Source organism: Hippocampus guttulatus, chromosome 7, assembly GCF_054856545.1.
Source record: "Hippocampus guttulatus isolate MCC_2025c chromosome 7, RoL_Hgut_1.0, whole genome shotgun sequence".
NCBI classification, from domain to species: Eukaryota; Metazoa; Chordata; class Actinopteri; order Syngnathiformes; family Syngnathidae; genus Hippocampus; species Hippocampus guttulatus.
In genome coordinates this window covers 6137525-6149670 of record NC_141267.1, presented here as the reverse complement: position 1 = coordinate 6149670, position 12146 = coordinate 6137525, and the positions used below count along the sequence as shown (strand labels likewise).

Genomic DNA, 12146 nt, shown 5'->3' with positions numbered 1-12146 from the left:
AAACAGTCAGCTAAACGATCTGTCCACAATTGTACAGAAGGATTGAAACCCCCACAGCTGGTGCAAATGGGGAAAGAACCCGCTCTGGTCTGACCACAGTCCGGCAGAAGCCAAGACGGAATGCACAAGGCTGGCAAAAGAATTAAAGGGGCTTGATTGAAATGAAAACCAGTCCTGTTGTCTAGAAGCTTGGAGCTGGGAGAGACATTTCACAAAATATTTTTCTCACTATATCTTTCTTCCCGCAGGCCTCCAGCACAAAGGTAGCCAAAGCAAAAAGGCTGCAGGTACATTCAAAAGGTAGTCAAGATTAAGTGATACTCTTGGGAGGCAATTTGGCGCTTTTTAAAACAGAGATACCGACTGGTCTAAAAGAATATCAACATTCTGAATGGGTTAAATGAACATCGTTATGTCATCACTGTATTTTCTTGCGCTAAGGTGAAAAATAATTGGATCAGAGGTGAGAGTAGTGCACGTTAGATTATGATTACCTCTCGCAACCTTTGATACAGTATATGATCAAGTAGAAGAACTTGCAATTGGATTCCTATCAGTCGACAGCAAAACATAAAATGTAATAAAATTTACTTAACGGCACTGAGTCCTCTCCGAAATTGTGTTCAGAAGTAATAGGGGTAAAAAGCTTCAGGATTTTTGGGATGCCAGCTGCTGAAACTTTTAATGAAGTGACATATAAATTGTGCACAAGAAGTAAATGAAATACAACTGGAAGAGCCATTTGTATTTTTGGTGACATCGAAAATCTATGATGCCCGTAACATCATCATATTAACTCACACCTCACAAAACATGTCTTGGGATGAGTCGGCCACCCACATACAGTGTTTTGGGAGCATTTATTTTTTTCAAATATTCTACTGTCATATAATACAGATTTGAATGAAGATGACCAAAAGTGTATCTGTGTGTGTGTGTGTGTGTGTGTGTTTGTGTGTGTGCGTGTGTTTGTGTATGTGTGTGCATGTGTTTGTTTAAGATCTTCCTTGTGAGACCATTTAAAAGGACACTTTCTAAAAGAACAGATGTAGAGTTCTGCAAAACCTCAAATGGCTCATGTACTCCGGATTCACAACACAGCAATAACAAAGGGAAAATGTTGTTCTATGGTAATGTGGCATGCACACTTAACTCTGACAAAGTAAACTTTCCAAAAAGGTTGAGCGGAAAAGACACTGTGTGGATGAGCTTCAACACCTCCCTGGAATCAAGCCATGTGCCAGCCTGCTTTAAGTCCACCAATAATGTTCTGTGTTAGCAAGAAGCCACACATTACAGGACTTAACGACAACATATCTGTGACGATCTATAGTCATGAAGTCCTTTTAGCGCCTCGTCCTCACCCAATTTAGTGAATCAAAAATCCCCTCCTGGACCCGCAGCAGGTCACCTATGGACCAAACTGGTCCGAAGATGATACAGTCAACCAGGTCCTCCAACTCATCCTGCAACACCTAGACTCCCTAGAAATGACACCAGGATCATGTTGTGGAGTTCAGCTCTGGCTTTAACATCATCCTCCGAGCTCTACTCTAGGACAAACTGTCCCAGCTCAAGGTGCCCAACTCCATCTGTAGGTGGATCACAGACTTCCTGACGGACAGCATGCAACATGGGGAAGACTGTCTTGGACACAAAGACCATCAGCACCGAGACCCCCCTGGGCTGTGTACTTTCTCCCTGGCTTTTTTTCCTATCCCACAACTGCTCCACACTCAACCATCACGACATAAAACTGATCAAGTTTCCGGACGACACGACCCTAATCGGGCTTATCCTAGATGGTGATGAGTCTGCCTACATTTTAACTGGCGTCAATTATACGCTGACATTTGCTATTCGCAGGTCGGCCCGGTCACAGTCCCAAACAAATAGCAGCGTGTCAATGTAACGCCATTTTTCCACCGAGACAACTCAACAGAACTCGAACCAGAAGTAACTTTTGCAATGGCAAAAGAAATGTACTATTTCACAGAGCCCATCGATTGCAGTTCAAGGTAGTTGGGCAGGTCAGGAGATAGGTGAGGAAAAAAAGAACATTTCATGTAAACCACACCAGGCACACAAAGTATAATAATATAATAATAAAGTAAAGTTGCGGGCAACTTAATAACTTTTATAGCATAAAGCCGAGTCCTTCCCCCAGAGCGAGTTGACTTAATTATGTTGACTATCAGCCAAATACCCTGACATGCAGTTTGGCACTCACGCAACTGAATAAGGTGACTCAGACGCATTGGCTAGGTAATTCTCAGTTTCGTATTTGCTGGAGAATGAAGGGTGGGGTGGTGAGGGGTTGCATTACATTTTAAAGAGAGATGCTCAAGCCTCGATAACAAAGCTTTCAGGACCATTCTGGAAGGCTGCACTCTTGTCTCAGCCAAAAAAAGAGGGAAATACTAATTAAATACAAATGAAAAAAATATATATTGTGGTAGAAAATGGAGGATGGATGGAAAAAATATATATATGACAAAAAAAAAGCGTCATGAGCAACATCATGACCAAACAAAATCAATTCAGCTAATTTCCCAAATAACACCAGGAGGACAGGAAATGTAACCATTAGCTCACTCCAACAACACACAGCCTACATAACAAGTATATTTCACCGTTTAAGAACAAATTTTGCTGCTGTTCTGATCAATTCAGCTCAAGCGTAAATGACACACAAAGACATAGATCAGCATTGAGTGTCTTGCTCAAGGACTTAAGGAGATGGAGTTAAAGTTGCATTTCAGGTACGCAACATTATTTACTTAGTCCTACTTTTGCCGGTTTCTGATCAAATAGGAAAGATCCAAAAGTAGGACGACAGGAAAGGATGTCAGCATGGTGCATACAGACTGCATAATAAACAGGGTAATAAAAGAGGCAAATGAAGCAGCGATGGCCCAAGCAGAGCTCAGGTGAGTGTGAGGAGGGGAGACAAAGGAAGAGTCACGAGGATCAGAGGAAGCCTTAAAAGCTGACTCCCATAGGCAGGATAAAGGGATCTCAGTGTGGCAGCTGAGAAGATGAAACACCATTTGGGGCCTGGGTTCCCCCACTGCCTCGCCTCTGTGTTCAGGGCCTGTGAGCTCTCCTGCCTCTGAAGTACTCCCCCGCCCCCCTCCCCCGACCTCCCTCGGCCTTCCTGCCTCACGACCTCCTCCACCCCAACGCTGCACACCTCCTGCCATTTGGCGACCCAATGAAGCTCTGCTTACATGCATATGGTAAGGTGATGTTGGTACTTTACACCACAGATTTTGAGACAATAATTAATCAATGCTTTTGCAAATTAATAGTCAGGAAGTCATTGGAAATGCAGGGCATCTCATTAGGGGAAAAACAAGCTTTGTGTCCTGCAGGGTGGAAATCAACATGAAAGCATCTCCGCTCCTCCGCAAAGCTCAGGATGACCTCTTCAAACAGCACAATTCACCAAAGCTGAGGAAAACTGCATTAATTACGGATTCGTTTTCTATTTAAAATCAATGAATCCATCTTCAAAGCAGTCTCACCTTTTGATTGTGCACTGAGTCATCAATTGATTATATCAGCTTGAACCCAAACGTTTTTACAGATTTTTAAAAAGCACATATTGCATATAAATATATAAATGTATGTGTGGTTTTCAAATGTTTCTATATTTAAAATCTGAGTTCCCGTGTGAAATCCGGGATGCTTGAGTATCAAAAATGTCAAATCAATTACCTTTTATCAATCAGTATCATCCACTACTCAGAAATAAACCAATATGCCCAATTACTGTATGCATTGGCAGCACAGCCACCCAAACAGCAGATAATATTGCAGTTGGCAGTGAATGTAATTTTAATTTGCCAATTTTGGGGGGTTATTTTGGAGACAGCAAACAGCGCTGCAGATTGAATTAACATAAATGGGATGGGCAGCCCTACACATTTCAGACAGGACCACATCTACTCCATGGACATTTGATTAGGGACACGATCTAATAATATGACTGATTCAGAGTACTGTGTCTTGACAAATTAAAAACAAAACAGTAAATTAGCATTATGTGTGCAGTTGTGATTGTGTTTTACTGTTTTGTAAAGCAATGTTGCAGTGACAAGTTTCTATTATAATTGTATAGGATCTCGCATATTTGCATTGGATGTACGGGCAAATGTAAAACAGCATGCAATCATTTAATAGACTTGTAAATGTAGTGACTATGAACTGTGTTAGATGACATATTTTAGATGATGATTGATCAAACAAATTCACTCACATACAGCATGCGCATGTTTTGTTTAAATTATGCTTTATAAAATAAACTAGCAAACCAACGGAGCCCCCCCCCCCCACCACCACCAAACACACACACTGCTGACACCTAAATCGACAGGGTCTTTTGGTCATATAATCATGATAAATTACATCGTCAACAACGCTCAGAAATCGGATTGTTCTAGCATATGCTGGCATGTAGAAGCTGATGTGTAACGCAGAGATACTTTTGGGGACTTGTGGGTTCGAAGAGAGGCTCCACTGTGTTGATGGTCAACATAAACACGTCCGACAAACTTCAAAGCTCACATTGAGCTTGCTGTTTAGGAGCAACCTTCCTTACGTTTCTGTCACCACGTCGCATCGCTAAAATAACAGTAGTTTAGAGACAAAACGTGTCCCCTCTTTGTTTTTGTTTGTTAACCTTGTTATGCCAGGTTTGGGGCTGCTCCGCCCACTACAAAGTGGCACAAGTACAGTAGTCCCCACAGGTTTTCATGAAAGCCAAACGACAACAAAATTCAATTTACCTGCATAGTAAAGACTCCGAGCTCTTGAGTGGACAGCTTCTTAATCTGCTCGGAGAGAACTTGTGTTTCTTCCAAAATGGAAAACTCCGTGTCGGCTCGACAATATCCCCAAGAAAGAGCCGAGCACATAAAAGCGAAGCTCCACAAACGAGCCGACAAGCTCCCGCGAAGACGGAGCAGCGCAGCCCGCAAAGGAGCGCGTCGTTTCGGCGTCAAAGCCCAAGTGCTGTGCCTGGTCCGCCTCGCCATGATGGTCGGGGCTCCCCAAAGCGTGCTTGTCCGAGTGTGAGCGAGGAGAAGAGGAGAACTACTTTTTTTCACAACTTTGTGCTGTGGAGTACGTGTGGCCTTTCCCTCACGGATGACACTCCGAAATGCCTGGCGACGCAAACCATTGCCCTTCTTCGAATTCCCTGAAGAGAATAAAATATATCCATGAGTAGAAGGGACGTATTTCTTCAAAAAAGCTTGACCTCCCAACTCGAACTCCAGAAGGGCTGGCAGCGTGTGTGTGTGTGTGCGTGTGCGTGTGTGAGCCCGAGCTTCTCCACAATAGGGGTGAAAGTAGGGGGCGTGGAAACTCGGGAGTCCTACAGAAGTCCGGAGCAGAGATCAATGGATCGACGTGTAATGACGCCTTCATGAACAGCTGGGAAATCTTTCCTCCACACAAATGTACTTGTACACCGGTACAACTTTGTTTTGTCCGTGTGTTTTTTTTAAAAACAAACTATTACAAATATTTAATCAGGCGCGTCACGCAGCTATTCAATATATGCCTACATTGATAAATATGGTTCGAAATGTGCCAAAAAAATAAAACCAAAACTAAACATTAACATTTTGTTTTACATTGTAGCTGAGTGAGGTACATCCTAAATGTCGCTCTTATGAGACATTTTTACACATAGTATTATATATTAATGTAGCATTGTTGTCATGATGTCACAAGTACTCACACTCACAAAAATGAGTATTTTGCGGTTAAAAAAACACTTCCCCTCTTTTGCCTCCAATTTTAATTTAATTATTCTTTAAAACGTGTCCCACCGTGAATAGCCTATCAGAGTGATACATTGACTGTACCAGTGGGTAGAACTGTTGCTTTGCGTCTCACAACTCTCTTGAGCTATCTTGCAACCTCAGAAAGGTCATTCCTGTTTTCTTTTGTTTGGAATGTCCTCTACTTGACACATTTTAAAATATTAAAATTGAATTAGATGAATAAAGTTTCTGTTGGTGTAGTGGTGCTCTCCCCTTCCTTGTATGCGGGCAGCGTGGGATTGGTTCCCTCTCAGTGATGGTGTGGATATGAGTGTGAATGGTCGTTTCTCTCTATATGTCCTCTGCAACTGACTGGCAACCAGTTCACAGTGTAGTCTGTCTACTGCCCGAAGGCAGTTGGGAGAGGCTCCAGCAACTCCCTTTGACCCTATTCATGATAAGGATGGATGGATGGATGGATGGATGGAATAAAATTGAGGCCAGCGAGAGATGGTTTTTCAAAGATCACGTTCTTAATATTCTACTGTCATATAATACAGATTGAATGATGACCAAAAGTGTATCTGTGTGTGTGTGTGTGTGTTTTAAACTGGAAACTCAGAAAAAAAGACAACAGTAAAAATTGACAAAGTGATTGAAACACTTAAGGGGAAGTCAAGTCAAATATGTATTTACAATGATATGTTCTATGCGCCCCCACTAGTCTAAACATGGCATTCTCATTCATAGTGCATTTGTTGAAGATGAATTAAGCAGCAAAATCCATCCAATTTCATCCACCTCATGGGGTGGCCACTTTCACTTACTGTTGCCTGAAAATGACATCACGGTGCCTAAACATTAGGCACCGTGATGTCATTTCAGTCCACTGGGTCCATTCCGTGGCCAGTTCGTACGGTTAAGCTTCGTGAGGGATGAAGACAGGACCCAAACGCAGACACAATAAACTCAGAAGGGTTTTAATTCCAGGAAGTGGGACAGGTCGAGGTGGCAGGTACAGAAGGGTAGTCAAAATGACCAATTCAAGGAGTACAGGAACGCAGGAGCGTCACGGCTTGGCAGAAACAACTACGGCAGGAACGATCACAGACGAACTGGCAACGGGTGGCTGTTCAGGCTGGTTTATATGCTGCGAATGGCTGGCTGAATGAGATGAAGACTAACAGGTGTGTAGGGGAGGCAGGTACACTGATTAGGAAGGCGTCCGGCCCCACACTGAAAAAGGTAACAAAAACAAAAGGGATGGGCGACACCATGGACAAATAAAGGATTCTAACAGTAGCCCCCCCCCTCTCCTCAACGGGAGCTTCCCGGCAACCCCCCCAGGCCTCTTCAGGTGCACCCGATGAAAGTCAGAGATCAAATCCGGGTCCAAAATAAAAGATCGGGGCACCCATGAACGAGACTCCGGACCATACCCAATCAACCAATCGACCAGGTACTACATGCCCCGACACCTACGCCTCACATCCACCAGGCGGCAGACTTCAAAGACGGGATGGTCATCAATGATTCTGGTGGGAGGAGGGAATTCGGACTGAGGGGACAACCAAATTGTGTGGTGCGCTGGTGCACGTAATGGAAAATGTCCTTGGTCTGCTGGAATGCCCAGCAAGGTGCAAATTCCCAAACATAGTCACTAGATTTTACCCGCAACGAAAATACACCATTTTTTTCCCAGAGCATGTGTCCCTGTCTACCAAAATAGGGGCCTTAATCTTGACAATTTTCAATTTGGATTATGTTCATACCAAGGTGCAGCCAAAATGCACTTTGAAAATACTACTCTTCGCTGACTGACTAGCATCTCTCTCCCTCTCTTTCTCTCTCTCTGTCATAAGATAAGATAAGATAAGATAAGAAATCCTTTATTAGTCTCGCAATGGAGAAATTCCCGATTCACAGCAGCAAAGTTATGAAAGGAAGAAGTAGAACAACAAAATATAGGAGCTGCTGGAAAGGCAGCCACTCTCGCGGTGCCATTTTGAAGTCAAAATAACAAAATAACACAACACAACACATAGGGCACAGACAGTCGTGCAATCTTCACCACTTTTCTGCATACATTTTGTTGTCTGAAGCAGTTATAGATGAAAGAGGAGAGGATCAAAGTGTCCTTTCACCAGTGGATCAGACGTCATGCTGAAAATGTGCACACGTCTGCTACAAGCTAAGTTTTGAAAGCAAACACGAAGCTGTAGGGTTCGTGTTTGACGAAAAGAGATGAGTTCACTTCTCCTGTCCCACGTAATCCGCTTCAAACTCCAAGCCGCGACTCCCAGTTCCGCGCTAACGCTCCTTTCTTCTCATCGTCGGCTCCTCAAGCCTTACATCCATCCAGCCGCAGACCGTTCAACAGGGTCCAGCGATCTCTCCGCTGAACAAAGCGGGGCTGTGAAAAATGCTGCCCATTACAGGCGCAAGACACAAGCGCCCCGGGACTGTCCAGCAACGACAGTCAAATGGCGCCGACATTCCTCCCAGTCAAAAACAGTGCTGGTATACCCATGCTGCCGAGAAGGCGCAACCACCGAGCACAGAGTCTCCTCCTTGATGAATGTCGTGGCCAAAAAATGCTGAAAAAAGTCCACATCAGGTCCACACGACGTAAACAACACAAAGTGACAAAACAAACACAAAAACAACAAAAAAAAAGCAAGGCTCATGAGAGCACTTGCTGACGGCTGCCTACTCGGGCGCCATCTTGACTTCTCTCTCATGCTCTCTCTCGCACTCTCTGCTGCCAACATCCAAACAAAGTATTTAATTTCATTACATAGAACGTGAACCGTCATCAAGAAAGACACAGTGATTGCTGTCACGGGATTAATCCATTTGCATTATTTTAATTAGAGCATACACTTACAAAGCCACCTGGTTTGGAAAGATAAAGGGGAGCAGAGAAAGAAAAAGTAGGGCTGATGAGTCCAAAATGCAAGAAATTAGGACATAACTGTATTTATTGAGCTGCGGGGTGAGATGATGTGAGCTCTTTTCATAGCCAGAAAAAAACAGACTTTGTGGTTTCACAGGTGGCTTTAAAGTATTCGCCGACTGAAGGATATGGATACTATATATATACAGTATTAATATATATATTTAAAAAAAAAAGATCCTCGTCTCACCCCTCGGGTGGTGTCCGTCCCTCATTCAGCTCGGGTCCTCTACCAGAGGCCAGGAAGCTTGAGGGTTCTGCGCAGTATCCTTGCTGTTCCCAGCACTGCACATTTCTGGACTGAGATGTCCGATGTTGTTCCCGATGTTGTGTGTGTGTGTGTGTGTATATATATATATATATATACATATCATCTGTATTGATGATAATACAGATGGTGGTCGGAGCACTCGGGGCAGTGACCCCCAAACTAGATGAGTGGTTGCAACAGATCCCGGGAACAACATCGGACATCTCAGTCCAGAAATGTGCAGTGCTGGGAACAGCAAGGATACTGCGCAGAACCCTCAAGCTTCCTGGCCTCTGGTAGAGGAGGGGTGCTGGAGCCTATTCCACCCGTCTTCGGGCAGTAGGCAGGGGACACCCAGCCAATCGCTGGACACACACAGACGAACAACCCTCCAGACTCACACCTACGGACAATTTGGAGTGTTCCATCAGCCTGCCATGCATGTTTTTGGAACGTGGGAGGAAACGACAGTACCCGGAGAAAACCCACGCCAGCCCGGGAGAACATGCAAACTCCACACAGGTTCAACTCCAGCTCCGGCCTTCTGTGTAGAGTTTGCATGTTCTCCCCGTGCCGGCGCGGGTTTTCTCCGGGTACTGCGGTTTCCTCCCACATTCCAAAAACATGCATGCAAACCCACCAAGACACAGAGGGGACCATGAACAGAGACAGACCTGTGGCAGACGAGATAAGTTCTTTTACTATTGTTTGTGCAGTTTGTTTTGTGTCCTGACTTGCGTGTGTCTACTATAATTTTATCCAGGTTGTTAGTAATCCACTTGAGTCTGTTCATGCTTTTGAAGATTGTTTTAATCACTCACAAACAGACAATAAACATACAGTAAGAGAAATGTCTGTTTCTGCAATTCAACACTGCCTGTCTGAGCATTTGTTTTCCCTAATGCCCAAGATGAAAGCCCTGTGTTGGACACTAAATGTGAACACCTAAAGAAAGTACAACAATAACATTATTGACATAAACAGTGACGTAGTTCCTAGCTCTTGATCCATCCATGTAGTTTGCCAGAAAACCTCTCTTGGCCCTTTATCTTTGAAGTGTAAATGTCCTGCTCAGGTAAAGTGTAATATTACACAGTATGCAAGGCAAAAGTAAAGGACGGATTCAAAATTATGACAGATGGAAGTTAAATCAACATGGCAGTAGAGTAAGACATACAGTAATCAATCAGCAAGACTTCGAAGTATCCTTTTTCCTGCTAAAGTGGACTAAAGTGTTCATTTGACCTTGGCATGTTTAGTGTGGTTTAATTGCCTTCACTTCAACCCATCACAACAAATCAACAGGAAGTTTTTTATGACAGAAATACAGATTGTATACCCCCCACCAATTGGATTCTTTATTTTTTATGAACACGTCGCTTTAATCTGTATTTGTATCTGTGTCTGAGTGGGGTGGGGCTATAAAAGTAGGCCCCATACTGTTTCTATGGCAACTGGATTCTTTCAAGTTTTGGCCCCCTTTTTACAGCTGGATATAACAACCAGATCTGCGCTGTTCCCCCCCCCCCCCCTCTTCCTTCTGCCTCAACCCTCCTCTCTCTCTCTCTCTCTCTGTGCAACATCAAAATGTTCTTTTTAAGACATAAGCTGATTCCAAGTCAGACCCAAAGCTATTTCTGGCTCTCTTGAAGACTGAGGTTGTGTGCAGTGCTACATTTGACATGCATTTTTTTTTTCTTATAAGAAAAACAAAAGTAAATTAAAGGACTCTGTGGAAGCGTGCAGCATATGCACATATACAATAAGCTACAGAATGTGATTGAAATGCTGCCTGTTGGTTGCTGATAATGATGAGAATTGCTTCATGTGTTTGAATGCAACTATGACTGAATGCGAGTATGAGTATGCGCAGTGCAGCAGCATAGGCAAACCTTGAAACAAAAATCCTCAAAAGGAAAGTGGGGGATGGTGGGGGGGCTGCAAGGGAGGGCAAGAGCAGAGGTAGATTGTAGAAGATGAAAGGAGCAGACAGGGGAAGGAAAAGATGAACCAGAGGAGAGCAAACGTTTCATGTTATGTTGTGTCATGCAGCACAGTATCAATAGCATGTATCACCCAAGTGAGCATGAAATATTCATTTGAAAATCGAGAAATGATACATTTTTTAAAGCCTAGAGAAAATCCAAGGCTTCTAAAAGCATCCCACTTTTATTCACATCCATTTCGTAGTGATGTGAAATGTGCGATTAATTAAAAAAAATAAAAGGATGTAGCAACTCCATCAATGTTTTTCACTTGCTGTATTATGATGTACATTTGTTAAAGCTTCTACACTGGCAATGGGCAACTTGTGGCACACGGCAGGCGCAAGCCCACAATCAGAGTGGCCCTCACTTAATTTTCGAAAATGAAAATATGCCAGCCGGAAGCATTGGTTTGGCGTAAAGATCTACTGGGGAACAGGCACCTACGACAGTGGTACTTAACCACCAGCCCGCGGCCCAGTACTGGAGTGCGGGCAACTCGGTACCACACTGCACAGACATATTTTTAAAAAAATAATAAAAAGAGCAGATAGCCTAAATGTACGTTATGACCATGGCAGGAATGTAACTGATGGTTGCCGGTCCATGAACTATCAGCTGGATCATGAACTGGTCTGTTGCGGAAAAAAGGTTGGGGATCACTGCCCTATTACATCCCCTTCCTCCCGCACACGGTCACAAACCTACATGCAAACAACACCCCAACCTCACTGCTGCACTCTAAAACTATTACTTGAGGCATTCACAAATGTACAAATATATATTTCTTATTATATAATTCAACAAGTACGAACACTTTGAACACTACAAAAAAAAAAAAAGCACAGCAAAGCTGTGTTTGTATCACGTCAAACTGCACTGTCTTTAGTGTTCCGCACCCCAGGTAAAGCGGTGTGCGTGGGCACAGTGGCGGTACAAGCTTGATGGCACCTTTTATGCGTGCAGACTTAATTAAGTCCTACATTGATATGAAGAGGGTAGGTGTTGTTGTTGTACCAAAAACGTAATATCACCTTGAAGAAATGAGGAAAGAACATGCTGTTCAGTCAGCTTGCTTTAATGTGTTCATGCAAGTGAACAACCGTGTCTGCCAATATAAAACACTGAGATCGGTATGGAATAATTAATAAACAGCCATTTGGAGTCACAGCTCCAATTCT

At 43.5% G+C, this 12146-nt stretch overlaps 1 protein-coding gene across 1 annotated transcript in view; it reads right to left on the bottom strand.

The window, feature by feature from the left end:
- The window catches only part of cachd1 (cache domain containing 1), an 85513-nt gene extending 80163 nt beyond the window's left edge, over positions 1 to 5350 (bottom strand). The window contains exon 1 of the mRNA XM_086115979.1: positions 4791 to 5350. Within this exon, the coding sequence (XP_085972105.1) occupies positions 4791 to 5039 (249 nt within the window). The 5' untranslated portion in view covers positions 5040 to 5350. The remainder of the gene's footprint in view (positions 1 to 4790) is intronic.
- Positions 5351 to 12146: the final 6796 nt, after the last annotated feature.